General features: G+C 44.0%; 1 protein-coding gene across 5 annotated transcripts in view; it reads right to left on the bottom strand.

Moving 5' to 3' along the window:
- Positions 1-25,840, bottom strand: part of RAI14 (retinoic acid induced 14) — a 127,063-nt gene that overhangs the window by 8,655 nt on the left and 92,568 nt on the right. For 2 of the 5 annotated variants that reach the window (XM_054583926.1, XM_054583924.1), the window contains 10 exons: positions 21,627-21,715; positions 13,645-13,709; positions 9,458-9,515; positions 8,687-8,757; positions 6,742-6,848; positions 5,939-6,117; positions 5,680-5,708; positions 4,522-4,608; positions 3,352-3,438; positions 1,000-1,057 (listed from right to left, as the gene is read on the bottom strand). In XM_054583926.1, coding sequence (XP_054439901.1) covers positions 1,000-1,057; positions 3,352-3,438; positions 4,522-4,608; positions 5,680-5,708; positions 5,939-6,117; positions 6,742-6,848; positions 8,687-8,757; positions 9,458-9,515; positions 13,645-13,709; positions 21,627-21,715 — 830 coding nt within the window. The remainder of the gene's footprint in view (positions 1-999; positions 1,058-3,351; positions 3,439-4,521; positions 4,609-5,679; positions 5,709-5,938; positions 6,118-6,741; positions 6,849-8,686; positions 8,758-9,457; positions 9,516-13,644; positions 13,710-21,626; positions 21,716-25,840) is intronic. The other 3 variants (XM_054583925.1, XM_054583927.1, XM_054583928.1) reach the window with 3 other exon arrangements.

The following is a 25,840-nucleotide window of genomic DNA, read 5'->3' as shown; positions in this document are numbered from 1 at the left end:
TGACTGTGAACCTAAGCAACAGAAATTACTTCTAAGATACAAAGGATGAATCTTAAAGTGTACAATGTAACAACAGTTTGGTTACATGAACACTGGTTTCCGCTGGAAATGAGAAAGTTGAATATTTTTAAGTCCCGTTAAATTAAAGGCTCCAAGCACATGAAATGTTAAGACTAAGAAACTGAATACTGGAGCACAAAAGGACCTTTGAAACAATCTACTCTATATTTTCAATTGATTTTAAAGGCACTACACTGCATCCTCGGAGGGCAAACCCACACGGACTCTTAATACAATGAATTAAACCCTGTCTTGATGAAGAAAATACGATTCTGTGTGATTTCATTAACACGCTGTCTTTGCGTGGGTCTATTTAAAGCCCCATGGAGGTGCTTGGCTGGCTCTCCCTTCAGGGGAACAGCCTGCTGCTCACCGCCAAGGAGTGCTGCTAGCGGACAGCTTGCGGCCTATGGGTCTCATCTCAAAATACTGGTTTTAAATGCATAAAATAGAATAGACAGGCTACAGTCATTTATGAACTTATTTTATAACAGAATCAATAACAAGATCTGGCAGCAGGTCTAATAACAGCCCTCATTTCTAGGAGAGATACTGTAAGTGCTTATCAAGCCATCTATGATAACACGGAGGTGACGGGGCATGATCTGTGCATTCTCTCGGTGTCAGCCTCATGGGTCTGCCGCTGCCACTTGGGGAACTGCCTCTATCCATCACCGAAGGGAGTGCTAAAATTCAGTGTGAACCAAACGAGAACAGAGATACAGTATTTCACATTCAGGCTCTGAGACTCTTGAAAATCCAGGGGAAAGTCCCCTGAAGCAAAGAGGGTGCCAGCCTGCGTGGCATCGGCAGCTCTGGGGGCGTGCCAGGGCTCCCCGGCCTCCCGACGCGGAGGAGCCCTGCGCGGCCTTTGCTCTCATTACAGGGACGTGGGACAGAGACTGGTCAAGAGAACACAACCAGATGCTTCCGGCTTACCCGTGGTACTGTCACTCAGCCTGTCCTTGTTTTCCCGGATGGAACTGATCTCAGCCTGCTGGAACACAGCAATGACTTACAAGATTATTCCCGAATGTAACATTCCACAAAAGAATCAAGCCAATTTTTCTCCTTGGTGTTATCTTACTAGGAAAAGTTAGAAAGTCTCAAGGAAAGATGGTATTATAAAATATAAATAAACAGAAGTGACAATTACTACAAAAGTATAACTTCTAAAGCATTCGAAGTTCTAGAGGGTATGTTTTTAAAACATGTTTCAGAAATTTCATTTAGTAATTATAACACAGATATCTTTTAAGATGATAATAACTTTGAGATCCTAAAACTTGGGATGGCAAATACTTTTATAATGAAGTCAAACAGAGTTCTACCTATCTGGTTGATACACTGACTAAAATACATGAGAAGTACTTTTTAGTGTTATCATTTTATAAATTAACTGCTATGACTATGTTATTATTAATATTTCTAAGAGAAATGATAGTAAAGAAAGGCCTGTCACAGAAGTTAAAGGTAATTTTAATAAAAGCGATAAAAATTCTTCTGGTCTTGGATTGACAATTAATCCCCTAAAGATTTCCTTTAAACCCCTGTCTCTGAAGATCTGTTAATATATTGCAAAAATTCTTGAAATTTCAAAGTCAGAGTCTCATTTCAGAACACAGTGCAGCAACTGGCCAGAAATGACGGGGCTTCATCTAGATGAGCCACAGCCACGATAAGACAGAGAATTTTTCAGCAAGGGAACTTCTGTCAAGGCCAAAATGTGAAAAATAAAGTGGCTTACTTTTGGCACGTGCTTATCTTTATAGAAAGCTGTCTTTCACTTTGAAAGAGTGCATGCTTATTTTCGTTTTTCAACTCTATGAATGTACAATAAAGTGCACACACTTAAAGTTTACAGTTTGCGGAGTGCTGACAGATACATACCCAGGACAGAAAGTATTTGCATCACCTCTAAAGCTTCCTCATGTCCCTCACAGCCAGCCCTCGCCCACCCATTACCAGGGATCGGCTACTCTCCGTTTTGCATTTTTCTAGAATTCCCATAAATGGAATGTCACAGGGTATGAAGTTCTTTGTGTCTGGCCTCTCTCATTCAGCAGGACGACTTTCAGATTCAGCTATAACGCTGCTTGGCTCCCACTTCTTTCTTTTTTTATGGCTGAGTAATATTCCACCACATGGATAAATCTTATTATCCTTATTCATTCACTTCTTGAGGGACATTTGGACTGTTTCTAGTTTGGGGATATTTAAATAAAGCTGCTACAAACATTTGTGACTAGATCATACGTTGAACTTTTAAAGGGAAAAAACTGTGTCAAACAGTTTTGCAAAGCAGTTACAGCATGTGGCATTTCCTCCAAGAGTATCAGAGTCCTAATTCTCCCTCATCGTCACCAACAATTGGTAATTTTAACCTCTTTAAACTTTAGCCATTCTAATTGGTGTCAGTTTTTAATCTTCTTCTGTTTTTTAAAGGTATTTATACCTCGATTTCTGAAAATAACAATTTGTGCTATTACTCTTTGAAATGCATTGCCTCCTTTGAGCCATAAGCATTTAAGAAGATATTAGGGTACTGTGAGAGTATAACTTCCTTGCCTTGTCTTACCTTGTATAGGTATTAATCTTAAGGGTTTATTACCTATAAACTAGTAAAATCTAGTTTAAGTGAAGAAAATGATAGGTTGATAGAATCTTTTCAGATCAGTGGGCATCTAAGTTAAAAAAAATTATCTTTAGTAACGCTTAGATAGGGGAAATAAATATATACAATAATAAATTTTACTTTCTTCCCAAGTACAATTTTCTGGTGATTATAAGGTAAACAGATATTGGACTGAAATATCCTCCCATTCCTTACAATACTTTCTAACCACAAGTCCACAGAACTGGGTGAAATAAAACCTAATGGATTTTTAAAAAATTTCTAAAGTAAATACTCATTACTGTTAGAGTCAGGACAAAGTTTAATTAAAACTATATAATTACTTCTTAGTAAGACATCAGAGAACAACAAAACTTTTCATTTGATTGGCATTACATCAACTCAATTTAGTAAGAGGACTGGTTATCAGGTAGGTTTCATCTTTACCCCTTTTATTAAATGAAGAAATTAATTACTAGCGAGTGAATGCAATTTATTCATGCTATTCTTTTTGTATGGGGTCCATGCCAGGAAAATAATCAAGGGTGCTTTTTGATGAAAAGTTTGTAAACCAATCGGAGACGTATATTCTGTTTCACCCAGTGCTATATAACCTAAACCAAGTCTATTAAGTATCATACAATTCAATAGCAAAATTGAACACAGAAAGAAAATACCTTGAAGGGTGGTTCAGCAAAAAATGCTGATTCCTTCCCCGAAATTGGTGTTGAAGTTATTGACCTTGGGGAAGACACATCACTCAACTAAAAAGAAAAAGAAAAAAGAAAACCATCAATAAAGAACGTATCTTCCAAGTCTTTCCTTCTCCAGTGCCAAAGTATTGAACCAATGCAAACAAATCTAACAGTAATTATCCTTCATTTCAATTATTTGGTGGATAACATATTTTCAATGTAATTCAGATACCTCAAATACTTTCTGCAAGGCTGCAGATTTTCACTACGTAACTTTGCTCCTATGTTTACTAGAATCAATTTAAAAAATCTATAAAACTTCTACTGCAGGTTGAGAATATTATTAACGACTATGCTAACAGAGTTAAAGTTACTTATCCGATGAGGTGTCCCCCCCCACTGTCTGAGCGTGGGCTACCCCTTCTACGGGCTGCGATTCTGTTAGCAACAAGCCCCCGCCTGCCTTTTTCCCCATGTCTGCACTTCCTCCTCTGTGCAGTAGTCCCTGTCACCTGAAATGAAAGCTGCTTTTAAGTCAACCTTAAATGTAATTAAAAAGGCAAATATGCTTTACCAGTGTTTTAAGAAACCCACTAAAATTCATTTTCAACAGACCGTCTCACCAGCTCTCCACTCTCCTGCCTCTACTAGGGGTGTTAAATGGGGCTCTATTACAGGGGTGTCCAACCTTTGGGCACCCCTGGGCCACATCGGAAGGAGAGTTGTCTTGGGCCGCACATTAAATACACGAACACTAACGAAAGCTGATGAACAAAAAACAGGTATTGAGGAAGTTCATAATTTTGTGTTGGGCCGCATTCACAGCCATCCTGGGCCATAGGCTGGACACCCCCGGAAGGAAATGAACTTGTTATCTTAAGGAAAAAGTTTCTGTCACAGAGATTTTGAGACATTTAAAAAAGACACTGTTCATTTCTTCAGTTTTGAAATAAATAAGAATCAACCTTATTTCCACACTGCTAATCAAAATCCTTCATATCACAATTTGTAATGTAAAACCACTGAAGAAAATTTTACGTGTGTGTTCAAGGTTCAATTCTAAAACATTTCGTGTTGGCCCAAACACAAAATGACAAAACTATCACTTTGCCGCTGTATGTTTGTTCACTGTGGGGTTGCTTTTGTTTTTACCTGGGTAGGACTGATAGGAGGTGGTGGAGCTTTGCGTTTTTTTGGAGTTCCACTTCTTTCTGAGCTTATTTTAGACACTTGATCATGCTGAAAGTTATCACAGTCCGAAGAACGGAGGTGGGTTAGTTAGGTTAGTCATAGTCTGAGCAAATAGCTTCATCAAACAATGAGAAAAACCTCAACAGTTCATGCATTTCTTACTTTATCAAGATCTGAAATCTGCTACCAACATAAAAATAAGCAATGTGCATGCTCAAAGTTTTCTTCCAGCAGCCCATGCCTTAATAGCAAGAAAACAAAGGACACCAGACAAAATCAGATTAAGCTGGCGTGGAAAACCGCGAAAGTAGAGGGTGAGGAGCTGCCTGCCACAATTTAGAACCCAGAACGCACTCACAGTCTAGCTTTCATCTGAACACAAAGCAGTGAGTGGAACTTGCCCCATTTTGCATTACTTCCACTCCTTTACTTAAAGAATGTAAGTACCGGGGAAAGGCAGAAACTCAGCTCTAAAGTTTATGGATAAATAAGTAACACAGTTAGTACATAATAAATTCAGTACTGAGTTTTGTGTTTATAATTTTTTCAAAAACTCCGATGTATAAATAAACAGCCAAACATAACATCTCGTTAATAATAAAGTAAGCAATAGTGACTGTTTTTAGGGAAAAAACTCCAAAATCACAGGGCAAACTTCTCAGTTTCTACGTGACACTAATGACATTTTTTTAAAAAGCCTCAATTAAAAGGAAAAGCTAATTATCTTATTTTCATTAACTATCTAAAGTTGCCAGGGATATAGGTCTGCAATCCATGTGATATTACAAGTATTTAAAATATTGTTATTCATTCTCAGAGTTTAAACTGCATCACCTTCTCAACAATAGGAAATATTAGTACATTTCAGAAAAAGATAAATATATAAGTAGCAAGCTTAAAGTTATAAGCTTTGAGACAGGGTAAACTCAGAAAACATTTACCACCTTCTAATGACGAAACATTTATTCTAAAGATATTTCGCTCCTTAAGCATTTTCAACATAGTCTTTCTCTCTTTTCTAGGACCACGGAAAGGTTTAACTGGAACATTTTCAAATTCTGTTTCAAATTCTCACAAACAAAGATGAAAAAACAAACCCCCTCCCCCAAAGATAAATACCTGCTTTGGTTTTGTTGGTGTCTTTAAATCTATAGAGGAAAAAGCGGGGGGAAAAAAGAACTGTAAGAACCATAATAACTCTTATTCACCTTGGGTAGGGGGGATACACATACAGTACACTCAATACTTAACACTTCATTTTTCTTCAAGAATATGTTTAAAAGAATAATAAAATATATCATATTGCACAAATTCCTTTATCCTTTGGGGAAAATGGAGTGGACAAAAAAAACAACACTGGCTCTTTTCTTTCACATACCAGCATCCTGAGAGATTTTCGATAACAGAAGGCTTTGAATTCCTGCGTTTTCGGAGAGTTTAGAATAATGTAAGGCATTGTGTCCAAGCGAGTCTACAAGGGCGAGGTCTGCACCTTTTTTGATTAAGGCTTCCGCGATGTTATAGCTGCCGGTCTCACACGCCGCCATCAGAGCGGTTCTAAAGAAACGGGGACACCACGTTAGTGCCGACACAATGCGGGGGCCCACGCCCTGGCTTCAGACCGGGAAGGAAGAGCCAGGGCAGTCAAAACTGCCACCCTTCGGCTTCTAGGGGATCCAAAATGGAATGCTATCAAGATGAAATCAGGGAGGTGTTTTTTAAAACCTCAGATTAATTCAAAACATTAAGTCATAATAGGTCAAATAACACAGACACAATCTTCTAAGTGTAATCTTCTAAATATAATGGAATTTAATATGATTGGCACAGATCTTGGGTTTTTTTCACCTTAGGCATTTCAAATTACCTATACATTATTAGGGTGATTTTTTACAAAAAGAAATCAACATGTCTACTTTTAATTAATTTTGCAAGAAAAATCACAGGAAATGGCTTGTTCACTTTAGTATTTCATAATCTCATTACAGACTCAATGATGTTCCCAGAGGTCTGGGGAAAAAAAAATTTTTTTAAAAGTCAAAACAGATTCTTGATTATTAAAAAAGGCAGAAAATTAAAAAAAGCAAACTTAAAACCACTTCACAACCAATGATCCAAACTACGGCTATGATATTTTGAAAGAGTCTCAGAGAGTGTGGGTATTCTGTAAAGCTGTGGTACCTTCCGTTCTTGTCCCTGGAATTTACATCTGCTCCGTGATCCAGAAGAAAGCGACAGACCTCACTGTGGCCGTTTTGTACCGCAAGAAGCAACGGTATATTCCCATCCTAGGAGATGAATTCAGATTACGATTTTTCACACAGATACCACTGCGAGAAAGGGAAAGGTCCCTGTTCTTTCTACATTTATTCCTGGATTGCCCTTTTGGTCTGACATTTGACCCCTCATGACAGTGCGTCCAATTGGGCTGCTCCTACATCTGAGGACAACTCTTCTCAGGGACTTTCCCCGTTAGCTTTTCCGCAGGAGCCCCTCAGTCTCTGGAGTTGCTCGTGTTCACTGGGCCATCAGGCCGGTGACGACGTGAGAGCGCGCAGAACACAAAGCATGCAAAGGCTCCAGGCAAGTACATGCACCAGGTGTACTGGTGGATGGTTCTGAGGAAGTGAAGGCCTGGTTTCACAAGGCATGAGGAGGTCACCGCCCTCAGAGCAGGCTCTTCTGAGTGGACTACATGTATCCTGCCAGGACACTACTGTCTTCTTGGAAAACATACTTTTTCATAATCTTACTACGTATCAAAACATAGCATAGCCCTGGCCAGGTGGCTCAGTGGGTTGGAGTATTTTCCTGTGCACCAATAGGCTGAGGGTTCAATTCCCAATCAGGGCACACCCCTAGGTTGCTGGTTTGATCCCCGGTTGGGGCATGAATAGGAGGCACCTGATTGATGTTTCTCTCTCACATCCGCGTTTCTCTCTGTCTGTCTCTGTCTCTCTCTCCCCCTCTGCCCCTTCCTCTCCCCCGCCCCGCCCCTTCCTCTCTCTCTAAAATCAAGAAGCATATCCTAGGGTGAGGATTAAAAAAAACATAATATAAATTTAGAGTTTGTGTATTACTGACACATGACTAGATGAAGAGATGGATGGAAAATGATTTATTATGTTACAATATGACGACTGGCAACTCGTTTGGAAAAAAAAGAAAATCAGGCCCCCAACTCATATACCTAAAGAATCTAAACATGACAATAAGAACAAATTAAAAAATACTAGAATATATAGGTGATTATCTGCATAACCCCATGGTGAAGAGGGACCGATACAAATGGCACAAACCACCTGAGGGGCTTTGATTCTGCCCTTTCCTTGAACATGCCCTCCAAACGGGTCCACAGTAATTTTTAGGGTAGATGTATTCACTCAAATAGGCAAAGGAAAAAGATCACTTACAACATCTCCCATTATTTTAACAAGGGGACTTGTTACAATACAATTGCTGCTTGAGGATTAAGTTTCCTATTAAAGCAGAATTTCAGACATTTCTAAAAAAATTCTCTCTCAGAAGGTACGGTACTTTCTGGCTATAAGGTACTGAGATTCAGGGAGTGGGAAGTTATTCACAGATTCCATATGCTCACTTCACAGCATCTCCACGAGGTCTAAGTGTGCACATATCCATTCCCATGCAACAGCAGGGAACTGAACCCTGCAAGCAGGGGCAATGGGCATGTAAATTTATTCTCCAAAGGGCTCAGGGAGGTTAAAAGAGGCTAGAAGTGGTCTTCACAGCTGGAGAACCCTAAGCAGCAGTACCCCGGTGATACACATGGGGTGCCCAAAGAAAGGCATACGACTTCTACTTAGACTTATTTTTTAATTTTTAAAAATCAAGAAACTCAGTCTTATTGGTATTTAAGTTGATGGCAGCCCATATACATATCCTTATGTATAAATACACATATATGGGAAGTGCATGCTGCAAAATATGTTACTTATGATGTAGGGACCAACGGGGGATAATACTTCCACCCATTTTGCAGAAGAGGAGCTCAATTGAAAAGCCACTGAATTTGCCAAACACTGAGATCCCTCACGTCTCAGTGACTGCCAGTGCTCTAGACACTAGTGTGCACCGCCACCTCGTATGGCCGCCTGGTACTTACCAAGTCCTTGAGGTTTACCGGGCTTTTGTGTTCGCACAGAACCTGCACGGCTGGAAGGCAGCCCTGTGCCGCTGAGGAGAGAAGACAGAACACCACACCCGATCAAAAGCTGCTCTCACAACCTGGGCATCACATGCTCCTGGGAAGAAGCTGAAATTCTGCCCAGTTTGCCTCTGTTCACTCTGGCTGCACTCAAGGGAAATGGCACCGGGGAGGAGAAGTAAGAGGTGTTCTCAATTACTGTTTAATTTCAGGGCTAGCCAGCCTGAAAGCCAGCCACTGCCCATAGGCAAACGTTTGATTTAGCTTTTCCACAACTAGCCCTAAAAGAAGTTCATAAATCTAATCATCCCCAGGTTCAGTGTCAACATATTGTCACTCAAGTGCAACAGACACTGTGTAACAGACGGTAAAACAAAATGTTGATGATTGATGTTCTGAATGATCACCAAAGCAGAAAATATCTGTATTGCCCCTTACTTGAATTCAAAGGCTTATGAATATCTCTTAGTTGAAACAAGAACCTTAAATTAACTCAAATACAACCAAGACAAGTTTTACTAGTTGTTTGGCAGGCGACTGAAGAATTCTAGACTTATTCCTTGGTAACTCTAAACACTGTGCAAACTGAAAAAAAAATGGGGCTGGCTAAGAATAATGACAAAAAACAGCATCAGGAACAATATAATATGTAGGTTCAATGGCTTGCGCCAGGAAAATGAAAAGTTAGCGGGTCTTAAGGCCGAAGAGAAATGAGAGGATGAGAGTTACCTGCGTAATGCAAAGCGGTCCTCCCAGAGCTGTCCGTGCCTTCGGCCGGGCACTTAGACTGCGAGACAAACATAGACAAATCCATACAATCAAGCTCAGTTCAAGTCAGTTCCTCTTTTTCCTGCAAGGTACGATGGGACTTACTGGGAAGAGTGTAAGCACAAATGGGCCCCATTCGCCATGTCTCAGGGGCCTGTCGTTTCTTAGGCAGCGGAAGACTCGTCTCCAAGTAATCAAGGCGCGGGCTGCTGCTCCCGCCACCTCCTCCTGTCCCCGACCGTACCACCATGCTCCCGTCCACCGGGTCATCCCCACCGGCTGGCAGCCATGCTCTCCGATTTTTCTTCTTGACGCAATCACCGCCCCCCCCACCTATTTCCAGCCCCAATTCTCTGTCCCTTTTACAAAACCCACTTTTTAAGAATTGTCCACACACAGTCCACGCTTCCTCACCTGCCATTCGGTCCCAAACCCACAGTCAGGTGCTTTCCCTCAAGACTCCAGAGGAAGGTCCTAGCCAAAGTCACCGACAATCCTGGCGTTTCCAGTGACGGCGACTGCCTTCGTCCTCCTCGGCCTGACCTCTGACCCGCAGCCTGCACCCCCTTCTCTAGCGCTCCACACCCCGCTCCCCGACCCGGCCCGGCCCTTCCAGCCCTGGTTTTCCTCCCACCGCTGGGGCTGCTCCTCCTCCGTAGCCAGACCTAAAACCCTGGGCTGCTTGGCGCACTCTCTTACGCTCTTCCACGGTCATCTCATCCACATCTACAATCTAATGCCTCCCAAATGCACATCTTAACAATAACAGTGATGATATCATGTAAATACTTCCTGTGATGTGCCAGGCATTGTTCTAAGAACTGTTTTAAGGCTCCAAACAGCCCTTGTTGGGCACTATTATTTAACCCCATTTTCAGATGAGGACACTGAGCTACAAAGATGTTAATAATGAGTTCAGGTCACAGTGAGCAGCAGAGCAAGGATTTGAACCTCGACAGGCTGAACTGGAGCCTGTGTTCTTATCTCTGCACAAGAGAGGCCGTCTCTGAGCACCAGGCTTGATAACCTACTGCCTGGTTCCCCCTGCCATCTTGCTGTCTCACAGGTGCCTCCAGCCTGGCACAGCCAAGTCTTCCGGTTCTTCCCCTCCCCCAGCCTGATCCTCCGACACTTTCTCATCCATCAATCTAGTCGATGAGCCAACAACTACTGAATCATCTCCGATTTCTTCTCCTCCTCCTCCTTCCACTATGTCAATTCTGCTCCAAAAAAACATATCTTTGTTCTACTGTCTGGTTTCTCCATGACAACCTGGTGTGAACCGGCACCTTCTCACCTCAACAGGTAGGATGGCCTCCCTCCTAGCAGGTCTCAATGATTCTGAGTTTTCCCCATTTAACCAACTCTCTATACAATTAGACTGGCCTTTTAAAACAGTCGCTCTTTACTTAGAAGCTCTTCCAGGTGCACACTGTACTCAGATTAATTATGCCCACCGTGCCATTCAAGGCCCATACCTGGCACCTTTATTTCTCTCCCTCCCATGCTCTGCCCCAGGCCCACGCAGTGGCTTTCTTTCCTCTCCGACTGGTGCCTTTCCTACCTTAGGCCTTTGGCACTTGCCGCTGTGTCTGCCTGGAGTGCTTTCTCCCTGGCCCGTTGCATTGCTGAATCCTCAGCTTAATGAGCATCTCCTCCCTGAAGCCTTCTCTGAACACGACCTTTCACTCCTCTCTCAAGTATCCTGTTAGTTTCTTTTCAGTGCTGTGCAATTTGTAGCGTGTCTTTGTGTACCTTGTGTACTTGGTTTGCCAGACTGTGAGCTCCATCAGGACAGGGCTGCCGTATTCCTGAGTACATAATATACTCAATGCTTGGCACAAGTGCCCCAGGGGACACTTGTTAGAAGAAGCAGGGAAGTAGGAGAGCAGCTACCAGGGAAGGGAGAGAGCTCATTTGAATTTGAAGTTTCACAAGGCTTTATTTGCACTCAATGCCTTGAGGAGGTAGGGTAGACTTTTAAAATGACAGCCACTGGAGAAGGCAAGTATCTCCCCCAGACAGGTAGTAAGAGCCTTGGTCTAGAACGCCCAGAGAGAGGCATAAATGCAGAGGGTGCAGGGGTGAGGGGTAGCCAGGGAGGTCACATCACAGAAGGCATGGGTTGTCAAGAGGGGAGGTAAAGGACTACCTAGAGAGGCACAGGACCCAAAGGAAACAGCCCGTTAGGAGGACATCAAAGCCTCAGGTTTTAACGACTATTCCAGAAATAGCTTTCAGAAAACTTGTAAGTTCGGAACGGCAAGAACAGGCCAGTTAAGAGTGAAATGTCTGTCTGCGACATTTTAGTGGCGAGAAGAATAGAGCTCAAGTTCCAACTTGCCATGCCTCGGCCTAATTTTAGAACAGCACAAGGAACTGTTTAAAGGCTTCAAAGATTCCAGAGAAAAACCAATCTATTTGCATAACCAGATATAAGATTACACGAGAGGCTGAAATATCTGGTCCTTGCCCACGAGGATTTCTAGCTTGTCAAGTTCATTCTTCCTTAAAATCAGAGCCAGATGCAGAGTCTGGATAGCCAAGCCGGGGGGAGGGGAGGGCGCGGAGGCGCGGGGGTGGGGTGGGGTGGGGGTGGGCAATGGAGATTTAGAGCACACGCTGTGTTTTAATAATTGAGGTAAGACCGAGAGTATGGAGGCTGGTGCTAACCTGGGCAGGTCAGCGACTCTCATTTATCCAGAATGCCCATCCAGTCCCCGAGAAGGTGGATGAGAACAGTTCAATGTGAACCGTTTTCAGGGAGAAGCCTCATCATAAAAATAATGAGCATCACAGATGTTGACCTGTTTTTCTTGAATTTCGTGGCGAAGACCTGTGAAGGTTAAGCATCCCGGCCCTGGCGGTAGCTTGCATCATGTAACGCAAGACAAGAAGCTGTGTGATCAGCAGAGCAGGACAAGCCGAAGAACGTGGCCGCATTTCTGCATTAGAATTGTAAAGTCAAATTAAAGCAAGATGCTGGGTCGCCGACAGTGCTCCACAGCCCCACAGAACAGACAGTACTCCAAACATGTATTTTATTGCTCCGCGCTGTTCCTGAAACCAGCCAGCTTGCATTCTGACTGGCAACAGCTGGATGTTACGGTAAGGGCTGCTATAGGGATTTCATTAAACATTCATCTTTATAAAGATTTACGGAAGTCGGCACCCTAAGTGATCATTATAAGCTTCCTGGCAAGACTGTCAAACCAGGGAGTTAGCTTAAAATTATACAGAAGAATAAAACCAAGAACTTAAGAACTGAAAGCTCATCGAGTTACGTACAAGGAAATAATGGTTGGAATTCTGCTTTGCAAGGAGCGCTGTGTTCTACTAATGACTGCAAGAGAGAGGGCTAGGACACGGGACAGCCTATTTATAAGAATCCCCAACATCACAGAAAACTCTTTAAATTTTTAAAATTTAATCTTCATTGTATTGTTTTCCATTACCCTTTAGTCCCCTTACACCCGCCCCAGCACTCAGCACACTGTTGTCCCATGTCCATGAGTCCTTTTTCCTTTTTGCTCAGTCCCTCTACCCCCTACCCTCCCCCACCCCACTAGCTGTCATCTGTTCCCCGTCTTTGAGTCTGTCCCCATTTTCCTTATTAGTTCAGCTTGTTCATTGGATTCCACGTACGAGTGAGCTCCTATGGTATCTGTCGTTCTCTGACTGGCTTATTTCACTTAGCATAATGTTCTCCAGGTCCATCCATACTGTCGCAAGAGGTAAGATTTTCTTTTTTTATAGCCGAGTGTTTTTTTAACTGACTATTTAAAGGGCCCAAGTTCTTTAGAAAAGAAAAAGAGGAGCTGAAAAATGGAAAGAAAAAGGCTGGACGCCAGGAAGACCCTCCAAATTCTCTACTAGTGTGATTGCTATAGAAATAGTCTTCTCCTGGGCTGGCATTTCAATAATGAAGCTTCTGAAGGAGCCAGGTTCTAGCATAGCATTTAAAGGAGAGAGAAGGAGGGAAAGACAAGAGACAGAGAAAGGGAGAGAGAAAGGGGGAGAGAGAGAAAGGGGAATAGAGAGGGAGAGAGAGAGGAAGGGAGAGGGAGAGTGTGATCTTTTACAGATAAGGTTATTTTAAACATTGAAAGTGACATGTGTATAGTTTTAAGTTGTTGTCCTTTTTTTACCTGAAGGAGCTTCTTGATGTACTCATGGTGGCCGTTCTTGGCTGCGAGGTGCAAAGCACTGTGTCCTAAATAGATTTAAGAAAACAAAAATGAAAAAAACAAAAAACAAAAAAAAAAACAGCCACACATTTTCAATCTCTTATCTCTGTAATGAAGACAACTATGAGGAAATAAATTGTTCTCCAACAAAGATGGGATTGTTGTTCTTCAAAGTCAGGCCTCAATTCCTTATCTCTGAAGTTCAGGGCGGCAGAACTGGGAGAACACAGGGCACCCTGCCCGAGGCTAATCATTCGGGGCCTGCTCCAGCGCCGTCCCCTTGGGGCACCGGCAAGCTCTGGGCTGAGCTGGCGGCGCTCACACCAGGCCGCGGAGAAGTGCGCTTTCCACGGTCAACATACACGCCAAAGATCCTGTGTCCACAGTCACGGGCTGTGAATGCCACAGGCCCGGGGACCCAATGAAGGCGGCCTGCAAGCCCACAGGGAACACATCCAACACCCACACACTTCAATCCCTTTTCTTCTAAATGCCCTCCAGCCCCTGAATGGAAATTACCTCAAGGTCTCAGAGATTCAAAGTTATGCAGAAGAAGGAAATGCATTATAAAACAACTACATGCTATTAAAGTAGCATTTCTTAACATTTTCTTGAAGAGCACAGCCCCGATATGAGGCTCTCTGATGTTTCTGTGGACAGGAAACTTTAGGAAATGCTAACACGACACCCATCTGTTCTCTCGGCCTAATGGGCCTAGAGAATAATTTCTAGGGACGAGGGGCCTTGGAATCTACCAGACCACGGGGCTCCCAGCCCAGGGCTTTTAGAAATTACTCTCTGCTTCACCTGAATGCTCCTGCTCGAGGCTAACCACCCAGCTTGCTCTCTCACCTCTCGCCAATGCCACTGAACCATTCTGAGTGAGACTTTCCTGACCTCCCCACTTAAAATTCCAGTTCCTCCCCAGCCCTTTTGATCCCCTCTCCTGGCTTCACGTCTGTTCTTGGTGGCGCTGCACACTTTCCAACACTCCTCCCAGTGCCCCCTTTCTCTCTACGCAGACGTACGTATTTACAAAGTGTCCTGTTCTCCTTTCCGCACTAGAATACAAACTCGGCGATGACAGGGGTTGTTGTGTGTTATTCCCTCCTGTACCCCTAGTGCCTATGACCCTGCTGGCACATAGCAGGCTCCCAATACAGGCTTGTTAGTGTGAATTATTGGGTATGTTCATCACAAGTGTCTGGGGAGAGGTTTTGGGGGAAGGGGACCAAAATCACCACTGCCAGTCAACCCAACAGACCTAGTAAACTCTTAAATCCTGCATTTCCCCAACTATCTGACCAAGACCCCCCAGGGAAACAGCGCAGCCTCAGCACTACTGCCTTTCTAGATTGTAGGGGGCTGGCCCGTGCGCTCTGGGATGTTAGGCGACATCTCTGCCTCTACCCACTAGCTATCCGGTTGGGACAATCAGAAATGTCTCCCGACGTTGCTAAGTATCCCGATTTGTGGAGGTGGGGGTGGGGCAGAATCGCCCCAGGTTGAGAATCACCAGCTTAGAGGAACAATTTCTTTTATATATTGTTCCAGTCTCCAAATACCATTTCTCCTTTCTGACCAGAAATTCACTAATTATTAGAGAATCATGTCTAGAAGATGCCATATTTAAAAATTAGAGGAATAGGACCCCAGTGAGCTGCACAAAAACATGTGTAAAGTCAGAAGGTCGGATTCTTTTTTTTCTGATCTGAGCTGGACTGAGAGACGCTAAGGGGTTGCAAAGAGGGTGGGACACTGAGAAGCAGGGACCCCTCCATCCCCTCCTGAACAGGTGACAACGAGGAAGATTAGGAAATGAGGGGAATGAGACCCATGGAAGCAGGAAGACAAAGATCTTCCCTCCCCTCCCTCCTCTTCTGCACGAGGCCCCCTCCTTCCAGGCTGTGGCTCATCGTGCTGTGAGTTCAGTTACACTATGCATTAAATAGGTTCTGGGGGGCTAGCCTGGCTCCCAACCATCGTTTCTAAGGACGAACCCATACTGCATTTTAAACAAACGCCTTGCAGATGAACTTCGGGAAGCCATCCTGATGGTAGGCCGAGACCACTCGTGTCCTGTACGCCTGCGTGAACTGTGTCTATGCCGCGGACAAAGGCTGTTTCACATAAACAGCACCCACTGCAAAAAGGCACAGCGCCCCACAGACAGGACAGGAGGGAGATTTAAACAACTTGTCGGAAAATAATCTACAGGCTTTCATTTAACCCCAAGGGTTCTAGTCATGCCTGGAAGTAAGTGCTGTGTTTCAAGAGAAACAAGAATCTTTCATTCTTTGGCCCTGGGATATGTTTTCCCAACCAGCAGCACTCAAGCATTTTTCACTTAAAATGGTCTCAAAATTCGAATGATGCATCATTCCCTGGACAATAATATCTGAAGTGGGATGCTTCTCACTGCTAACATTAAAACAAAATTCTCTTTCCATATGCAAAATTTTCTGGAGAGAATATATATTAGTGACAGAATCTCACTGTAACGAGACAGTGCATACGTCTGGCCCCATTCAGCTGTGGACCTGTCTGGACTATCAGGAAGCCATTCCCCCACAGGCAGTTGACTGGGCAATCCTAATGCAAGTGCATTACCGCAGAGCATGGCCTGTAAATGAAAAGACCAGTGTTACTTACAAGGCGAGAGCTGCGGGCTATTCCAGGTGGTCGAAGCGTCTTATGATGGAAAGAGAGTTCAAGAAGAATGGCCGAGCCATTAAGGCCAGGGAACACCTCTCCCCAGACTACCTCAGACAACAACCACGCGTTCAGTTCTTAAAGATCACTGGAGAAAACAGAGGAATTCACTGACATAACAGAGGCATTACTGATGGGACCAGAACACCCTCTTGAAGGGCATGTGGAAAATTTTAAAGCCAACGAAATCACAGCACAGAAAGATATGGCTGACACATAGCAAAAAGCCAAAGTTTGAGAAACGACTGTTTCCGATCATAAGACACACAATTAGAAAAATAAAAAGAATTAAATAATACTCAACCAGGTAAGGTTTAAAACATTTTCCTAAAAATTGGAGTATCAGAATGCTGAATATAAACAACAAAAGTATGAATTTATTTGGTTCTTATTTACAACTTTAAATATAGATTCTTAGAAAGCCCCATCTTTACGTCAAATGTTCATTACTGAACCGTAAGTTCATCCACCTTGTTATATTCTCAGGAGAGACAAGATCACAGTGTAAAAGACTTATTTATAGTAACTATTCTTATTAAATAATTATGAAATTATCTTAATCTCCCCAGTACAGACTTGCATTATGTTTTATAACGAATCAAAAGATTTTTCTGCATGTTTACGTATCATCTGAAACATTTTCACAGCCGGGCTATGCTGTCTCTGTATGTCTGGCCCTTCTGACCTCCCACACACGAGTCAATAGCAAGTAAAGCATCATACATCATACACCTGTTTTTGGTTTCTCTTTATCTAAGTTGAAATATGAAATACACTTCTGGCTATAATTTTCAGTTACCTTTTAAATGACCCATCCTCCAAAATGCCCAAGTTTCAAAACACACATTACCTTTCTTATCTTCACATGGTGTCAAAGTTAAGTGGGAGTAAAAGGGGTGTAACGGAATGAAAGGCCCCCCAGAAACCAAAACAAAAGCCGAACCGGCCTGTGGGGACCCTAGGGAAGAGTAAGGGCTCCCACGTTCTCCCGTTTTTTGAGGACCCTCTGTGATACGATATTTCAGTATCTCCCTCTCACTCTCCTAAGTCTCTCTTCTTCTGTGAGAAAAGAAGTGTTACGATGAATGTCAAGTGTGCCAAGGGATCAGAGAAAATGTAAGATACAGGAGAATGACAGAAACTGCATGTCATCCTTCACAGTCTCTGTTTCTACCTCCTTTTCCAGCCCAGTCTTTTCGCTGGGCCAGGTGCTGCCCAGAGCTCCCCAGCTTCCTTCCCATACGGCCGGCGTCACACTTCAGCCCAGTGAGATCTGAGTGTAGCCACTCGGTGCCTCTGTCTGCCTTTCCCCTTTCTGCCTGCTGCTGGGCTGCACGCGGGGGGCCAGCCTGGGCCACTGGGACCACGGTGACACCCTGGATGGTGGAGGAACAGAAGTGTGGGGCAGAGCTGTCATGCCAACGTGGGACTTTCAATGGAGAGAGAAAATTCTGCCTTGTTCACATCACCCTGTCACACTGCATCGAACGCATACATTCTCGCTAATAAAGGGAGCCTGAGAGCGAAGGCTTCAGAGAGGCACTACTAACAAACAGAAGATGCCTTGGTCTTCTGTCATCTTCCGTTAGAACTTCTTTCTAATCCCATCTCACACCCCGGAGTGCTGAATGCAGGCATTGCCCACCCTCCTGCCCCCTCCCCCAAGCCCACCATTTGTCTCGGAGAAGTATTTTCTAAGGAAACAGACAGAAATGCCAGTTCTTACATCTGTGGAGAACAGGAGCAAACAAGGCAATGAAAGATGCTGGACAAACACCGCAGGCCCAGTTCAGAGAGGGTGTGCTGAGCTCGGAGCCGACTCTCCCAGCTGACCCTGTCTGCCTGGGATGCCATTTGGAGAACAGGTCATTAAAGAATGGGGAAAAAAAAAAAAACAACCCAAAGCTTAAGTCATGAGCTGCTTCAAGTCTCCGGGCTTTCCTTTTCTGACTTGTACAATGAGAGCAGTTGGCTGGGTGATTGTCAAATACTTTTTTCTTTTTTGTGAAGATGCAAAACCTCTCCGAAAGCCCGCGTGGAAAAGAGAATGAAGGTGACCGGGAAGCAGCCACAGCCATGGGAGCACAGGAGCGAGAGCGGTGAGCGCGGGCCGTGTGCCGGCCACCGCCGAGACGCCCGCCGTCATCTCCCCTGCGCTCCGAGGCCATCGCCAGCGGTCTGACTGTGGGCGGTGCAGGGCGGCGACACCCAAGGCCTTCTTTTCTGGCTCTGCTTTGCTCTCAAGTTTGTTTGTAAAGCATCCATAACAATTCTCTCGTCAGACTTCTAAGCATTTCACGGGGACGGACAGTTGCTAAAAAATAGGTGCTAAGAACCCTTTGCTTCTACAGCGTTAAGTCTAGTCACCAGACTAAAAAGGAGGAAAAGGAACCTTTTTGACCATCCTAGAGACTTTGTGCATAAGAAGAATAAAAAGAGTCAGTGTAATGTATTTTGAAAGCAGGCTTTTTTCAGAAACTCTACAGGGCATTAGAGTGTATGGTAACGGATTTTCATAGCAGTTCCCGCTGGGCGTGGGATTAAAAACAACTGTATCTCAGTTAACAATACTGTGATTCTTAAGGCAGGCTTACTGAAAAGACAGCTCCCGTAAGAGTGAGCCATTTAATTCATACCTTAACCTCCGTAACAAATGTTTTGGATTAACGATGAGCACTAAGTCCCAGTGACTGATGTCCTTGTCCTTCCCTTGGACTCTGATGTGCTTTGTTGAGAGGGAGAGGTGGGGGTGGGTGACACAGCCAACAGGAAAGGCACAGGCATGGGCAGTAAGAGCCAGTCCACTTATCTTTTTTGCTGTGACAGAAAGAAGCCTGAGCAGCGTTGGTCTAGATAACACAACACACCCATTGTCTGCACACAGCGTCTTCCTTCTTTTGTTCCTGTGTTCGCCTTGCATGCTCTCAAGAAGCCACGAGAAGTCAGTGCCGCATTCAGACTGCAGTAAAATAACAAGCCAAGGACCAAAGTACTGGCCCCACGGCTAACAATGCTGGGCGACAGGGAAGTGACTGGCCGCCCCGAGACGTCTGCTACTCACCAAACGTCTGGACGCCATTCCAGGGCCCTAAGGCTGTGGTTCCACCACTTTCTATTTGAGTGGAAAGCCATGGATTCTGGCAGTTTCCAGGGACTGGCCCAGAGGAGCCTCCGGGATGGGCTGCAGTGACCTCCCCCGCCGCCGGTGCTGCTTCTGGGGGGGCGGCGGCGCCTCAGCGGGCAGGAGGCGCGCCCTGCACTGGGCTGCCTGGCTCTCACTGCCCAGCACCTCACCACGCTCTTGTGAACTGAGTGAAGCTCTGGTGGCAAAGGCAAAGTCTACCCACATGGTGTTATGCAACCACCAAAACGAAAAAAAAAAAAAAAAAAACCAACAAACCACGCCATGCTTCTTAGGAGCTTTTAATGCAGGAAATAATACTGGTAAAATGTTTTTTAAAGGGGTGGTAGAAAGTCATTTATTATATAATGTGGTTTCAGCTGTGTAAAAGTGTGCCAGGAAAAACCTGGAAGGAAATATAGCAGCATAATAAAATTTGTTTCTTCGTGGGAGCGAGCACTGGTTATCTTCTTTACAGTTTTCTGCACTTCCCCAGTTTTCTCCAATGAGCACACATTAGAGAAACATATTTTCCCTTATAATAAACAGATGGGGAAGAGGAGATGCTTGGTTATAATGGAGATAACTAGGCTCCTGTCTAAAATTTATTTCTTAACGTCCAACACAACACAACAAAACTGTACTACAGCTCTGACTTACTCACTTCGAGCTCATTCTTTTAGGTTGTGATTTTCTTCAAGGAAGCCCTGTTCACTTAAGTGGCCATAACATCCCATCAGGGGTACTTTAGCCAATTCCTCTGTTCTATATGTAGGGCAACAATGAACTTTAAAAACAAAACAACTGGGCTTGGGATTCAAGATGACTTTACCTACTACAACATAAATCAAGATTTTCCCCAAGGTAGTCACTTAAGGATGCCATTTGTTTGTCTACTGGAACTGCCAATTCTCAAAACATTCTGGGAGCATTTTGTGCACTGCTCAGGAAAATCACTCCACCACTTCAGCCGCTCCCTATTTTTGGCCCAAAATGGTTTTCCCAGTGGCACCTCATTTACCTGACTTGACTTCAAGTGGCTCTGGGCCTCTCCTAGGAAACCAAATTTACTCAAAGAATAAAGAGTCCCAACCAGAGGGAATATTTAAATTTTAAAAATGTGCCACAGACTTTGTAAAACAATTCTGAAATGCAAGTTTTCCACCCATATTTTGAATAATAATTCTTATCAATAACTGACTGACCCCCACCCCCTAAATAACTGTTCTGAGTGGGCCAATGTTTCTGGGGGGAGGAAAAGGCATCCATTAGGGATTGATGAGAAAGAAACTATAGAGTTAGACTGATTTTATATTCTAGTAAAAACTAAGAGAAGCCTTATTAGAAGGCAAAGATTTTCAAGTACAACAGAGAGACAGAAGCCGACAGTAGCTGCTTTGATGCTCTGTGGGGACAGAACCCCTGTGGCTCTTTCCAGGAGAACAATGTCCATGAACGATAAGGCTCCACCACCTTCTCTCTCCGTCTGCTTTGTTCACCATTTGTTCACGCGGGCTTCACATCAGAATCACCCGGGGAGATTTAAGAACAATACCAGTTGGCTGGCAACCTCAGGACAACGGAATCTGAGTTTTGGCGGGTAGAGCCTGGGCACATACATATGTGGAGTGTGTGTGCTGCATATTCCTTCTTTTCCCTCCTTCCTACTCTCCTCCCTCCCTCTCAACCATCCCTCTGGTCCCCCGCTGATTTGGACGTGCTAAAACACAGACAGGGCGAGTCCCAAAGACAGCTAGCGCAGGTGAGGATCGCGGCCTCTGTCCGCAGCCTATCTCGGCTCACAAAAGGAGCTTCCAAACCACTCATTCCATTTGTCATCTCACACCATGATTCATAAAAACAAACAGTAAGGGACAGAGCTTGGTTCCTACATATAATTTTAGAAGATGTTTTCTAAGGGGGGGATAAGAAGCATGCAGTGTCAACTGACCACATACATGATGCAAACACCTGTCAAGGCACAAATGATGAAACCACGTCAGAGCCCGGCCACTGGCGGTGAGCTGTACACTTCTTTCCCACTGTGCATCACCTTCGCGATACCTACTTTTGTGCTGGCCTGTTGATGTGAGAGATAAAGACCACATACCGGCAGTATCTTGGGCTGTCACATCCACGCCATGTGTAACCATGACCCTGAGGCACTCCACGTGTCCTTTTGTAGCAGCAAGATGGAAACTGGAAAAGAGGTAAACAAGCTCCTTAAGATTTCCGTTCTTTCGACTTCATCTCCAGCAATGCTTTTTGCCATCTCATGTACACTTACTTTCGCTCACTTGAGCTCCATAACCACCCAGTGAGTAGGTATTATTATCAACCTCATTTTAATGGTGAGGAAACTGAGGCTCCAAGTAGTCTGATAATTTATTCATGGATGCTTTTTATTAAGTAATGTAACAGAAGCTAGGTCTCAGGTCTCCCAATCCAAAGACCAGGGTTGGTAAAAAGTAAGAATCAACTATATATGTGTCTTTTCACAAAACAATACTCTAAAAGTTCCAACTAGATTCATTTCCTAAATAATCAGTGTTTTAATCAATTTTTTCTGTTGCCTTAATGCTTTCACTGAAGTTATTATTTTAAAGTAATATACTCTATTAAAAAAAAGAAAAGAAAAAACCTGTCTAACCTAAACAACCGTCAAGGCTCCTAGACATCAATGCCCTATCCATCGCTGTGTTGTAGCTAAGTAATAACTGTTGTACACAACTTCTGTACTGTGCGCCAAGCATCTCATTACCCACTTTTATACAATACATTACATCTCTTTTCATTCACGTAATAGCCTTCTGAGGTGAGTCCTATCACTGTCTCCATAGATGGCAGGTACAAATAGCATTACAGAAAGCCCACAATTAGGCTCCAGACCTCAATGACATTTGGGAGTACGGGACATGCTCAGTGTGTTTAAATTTGCCATTAGAAGAAGAAATGACACCCAAATGCCTCACCAATCATGCCTGCAGGTCCCAAGGGCAAAGGGCACTGCTATAGGCAGAAGGAAAGCACAGTCACCCTAAGCACTCAGGCCCAGAGGCTGAGAGGGCCAAAGCCCGAGGGAAGGTCTCCACCCTGGAGAGGTCAGTGAACCTGCCAGCTACCTACCTGCCTCAGTTCTGTCTTAGGGAGTTGTCTTCTTGGGCTACTCGCCACCCAGCACCTTACTGTCTGTACCTCTGAGTTATGGCCCAGCCAGTGTTTTTTCACAGGAGACTGTCGCTGGGGCCCAGGATCACACCCACATAGCAAATCCAAGAGGAAAACCGATTCAAACCCAAGTCAGCGTGATCCCACACCTCTGCTCTGGAGACGGAGGCTGCGTGAACGCGGACAGATCAGCACATGGAGATACCCTACGTTGGCAAGGCACCTCTGGGTAGTCAGTTTCGCCCCTCTGAGGCTGAATTTCCTGTGCTGCCAAGTGGGGGGACTGAACGAGATGGTGTCCGAGGCCCCCTGCAGCTCCAGCAGTCTATTACTTTAGCCTCCCCGGCTCGGATCACACCAGCTATTTGTGCTTTTGTGCAGCCATTAATGCTTAATGCATCTCTACCGTCACAATCCACTTTGCAGATGATTTCATATTACCGTGAAACTTTGATCCTATGCAAAGACTTGGGAATGCGGTGACTTATTTAAATGGAATCCTGATTAAACACAGCCTAACCAAAAGACCCTCCCTAAAGGGCAGTACGATGACACCTCTGTTTTTCATCATTGTCGGAGTAACACAATTTTACAACAAGTTCACCTTTAAGCAGCAAATTGTTTAACTGATCTTGGGGAAAGGTTTCTAAAATTTCCCCATCCTTAGCAACAGTATACATTACCTAATTTTATTGCTCTTGAGGACATGAAGTCACCAGGAAACGTCTCAATTACTCAAATCTGTTTTCAAGGCCATTCATCTAAATGCTCCAGATTATTAAAGCCTCATATTCATTAATATGTACCTTCTTCTCTTCCTGACAATGTGTTGGCTCCTACCCCGTTCACTTTGCTATCTTCGATGACCAGGGGAGGAACCAAAACTATCTGGACAGGAGGGCGGCCACATCCTATGTTAATAAGCAAGTACCAGGGTTAATACTGTTGCTTGTAACATAGCAAATGGATATAATTATCAGGATTAGTGATTAGCATGTACACACACACAAACACGTTAAAAACACACAGGCAGAAGCAGGTTTACAGTTCTCAGTAGCGGAGGCACAGAGTTCATTTTTGTATTATTGTTTATTAATTGTTTATTATTTTTCACAGGAACAGTAAACCTACTTTTGTCCTACCCTGTGTAACTTTTGACTGAAGTATAACATGTGCAGAGAAAACCATATATCATAATTGTATAGCCTGCTAAGTAAATTTCCACAAACAGAACACGCTCATTTTACCTTCATGCTAATAAAGAAACAGATGCGGCTAGAGACCAAATGCCCTCCTCTGCTGCTTGTACCCAGAACCCCTCCATGTGCCCTGTTAGTCACTGACCCCCCCCACCCCAGCAGTATTTGTATTTTTCCTATTCCGAGACCTCTCAGATTACCTCTGGATTGCAGGCGATATAGGAGGTTAAAATTGCAGACACATGTGGCAATGAAGCATCATTATAGGCTGTTTCTGTACGTTGATAAATGCGGTCTGATGTGGTGTCTGTGGACGATTTGGGAGTTGCAGGGTTTCAGGATAATTATGTGGAAGGCCAGTAATGATTACAAGGCAAGAAAAGTGTAGTGTTAGGAAGCTGGACTCAGTATCCAACCCTATAATGAGAACTTTCTTAGACATTGCACTTCAAAATGGAATCCTCGTTATCAGCATAAATCGACCTGCCTTTGATGGCTCTTAATGCATTTTACTGAGGGACCCAGTTACTTACGGTTTCACTGTACATGCTTTAATAAATGGTGTGTACACATGCAAGTGTGCGTGTGTGTGTGTGTGTGTATGTGAGAGAGAGAGAGACAGAGAGAGAGGGATTTTGTTTTGTCCTGCCTCTCTCATTAGAACTTGGTTCAGAAAATGACTTATTTCCTCTATTCTGGGGACGCTCCAGCTATAAGAACGCTCTTGCAGAATATTGAATCCTGCTGAGAAAATAAAGTAATGATAGTCCTTTCTGAATTCATAATTTTCTCACATATTTTATCAAAAACTTCAGCAGTCACTAGGCTTACAGATAAAATGCACAAAATACCAACAAGTATAATTAAAAATAGCTGATTATATAAGGACAGATAGTTGTGCTTCTAATTTTAACACTGCTTAATCTAATATTTTTAGTTGATGTGACCCAGTTAAATATATCATTATTTCAAGGTGTTCTTCAAATAAGACTCTAACTTCCAGGCACTGGTCGTGTTCCTATGTCATCCGAAACTGTGGCTCTCCTTTCTAAAACACACATTTATCTCCTTTCTAAAACACATGAGTACGGGGTAAGCCTAAAAAGCAGGAAAGGGAAGAGCTGGTCATTTTAGCCAGAAGTTTCTGATTTATTTTTCCAGACAAGGAACTCACTACGCCTCATCGTCCCTTCCCCCTGAGCGTGCATTTCTGGGAAAGGGGCGCACAGCCAAGAAACATGGTACTGGAGCTGGCTCCCGGGAATCTTGGCCAAGGCTGTGCTTTCTGCCTGCCCTCCTGGCCTTACCCTCCACCTTCATCTCTGGGGCCTGTGGCCCAGGGGGCAGGCCTCCCTCTAATGGACCGCACCCGATGGGCTGCCTAGTCCTTCGGCTTCTGGCTGGGTTCAACCAATGGGAGACACAAGAGACAGGAGGGTGGGATACGTGTTCTGGGTATGATCCGCACCCCCGCACGCCAACCCCACCCCCCTGCTGGCAGCGGCCGCATCTGCTCCACAGCGCAGTGTGTGAACCCAGGAGCCCACTCTCCCTGGGCGGGTGTGGCCCCGCTGCACTGTCAGGTGGGAAGAGGCTCCCACTGTTGGCTTCCTGGGCAGCCTTCCCAGCCAGGTTCAAGCCCACCATTAGGCTCCTGTGGATCTAGTATTTGTTAAATATTTATAAAGGCAAAGCCAGGCTTTGAGAAAAATGGGCCAACTGCTCATTCAATAGAGTTGATTATTTACAATACTTGGGCATTTTAGTTAAACTGCTTTGATGGGAGAATGTGCCGTATGACTTTAATGACAATGTATGGAATATCGATTATGAGTGATTTCAAAAAAGGTTTCTGATATAGTCTTAGGCCAAAAGAGGAACCAATTAAAAAGGTTCAAGAATACATCTCTCCAAGCACAAGAAAAACCACTGACTTAAATGACAGCACTCAGTTTAG

Source organism: Pteronotus mesoamericanus, unplaced genomic scaffold (genome assembly GCF_021234165.1).
Source record: "Pteronotus mesoamericanus isolate MK-2021 breed Mesoamerican mustached bat unplaced genomic scaffold, CSHL_Meso_final contig_75, whole genome shotgun sequence".
Classification (NCBI taxonomy): Eukaryota; Metazoa; Chordata; class Mammalia; order Chiroptera; family Mormoopidae; genus Pteronotus; species Pteronotus mesoamericanus.
Note: the sequence above shows the minus strand (reverse complement) of the source record. Positions and strands in the feature narration are given on the sequence as shown.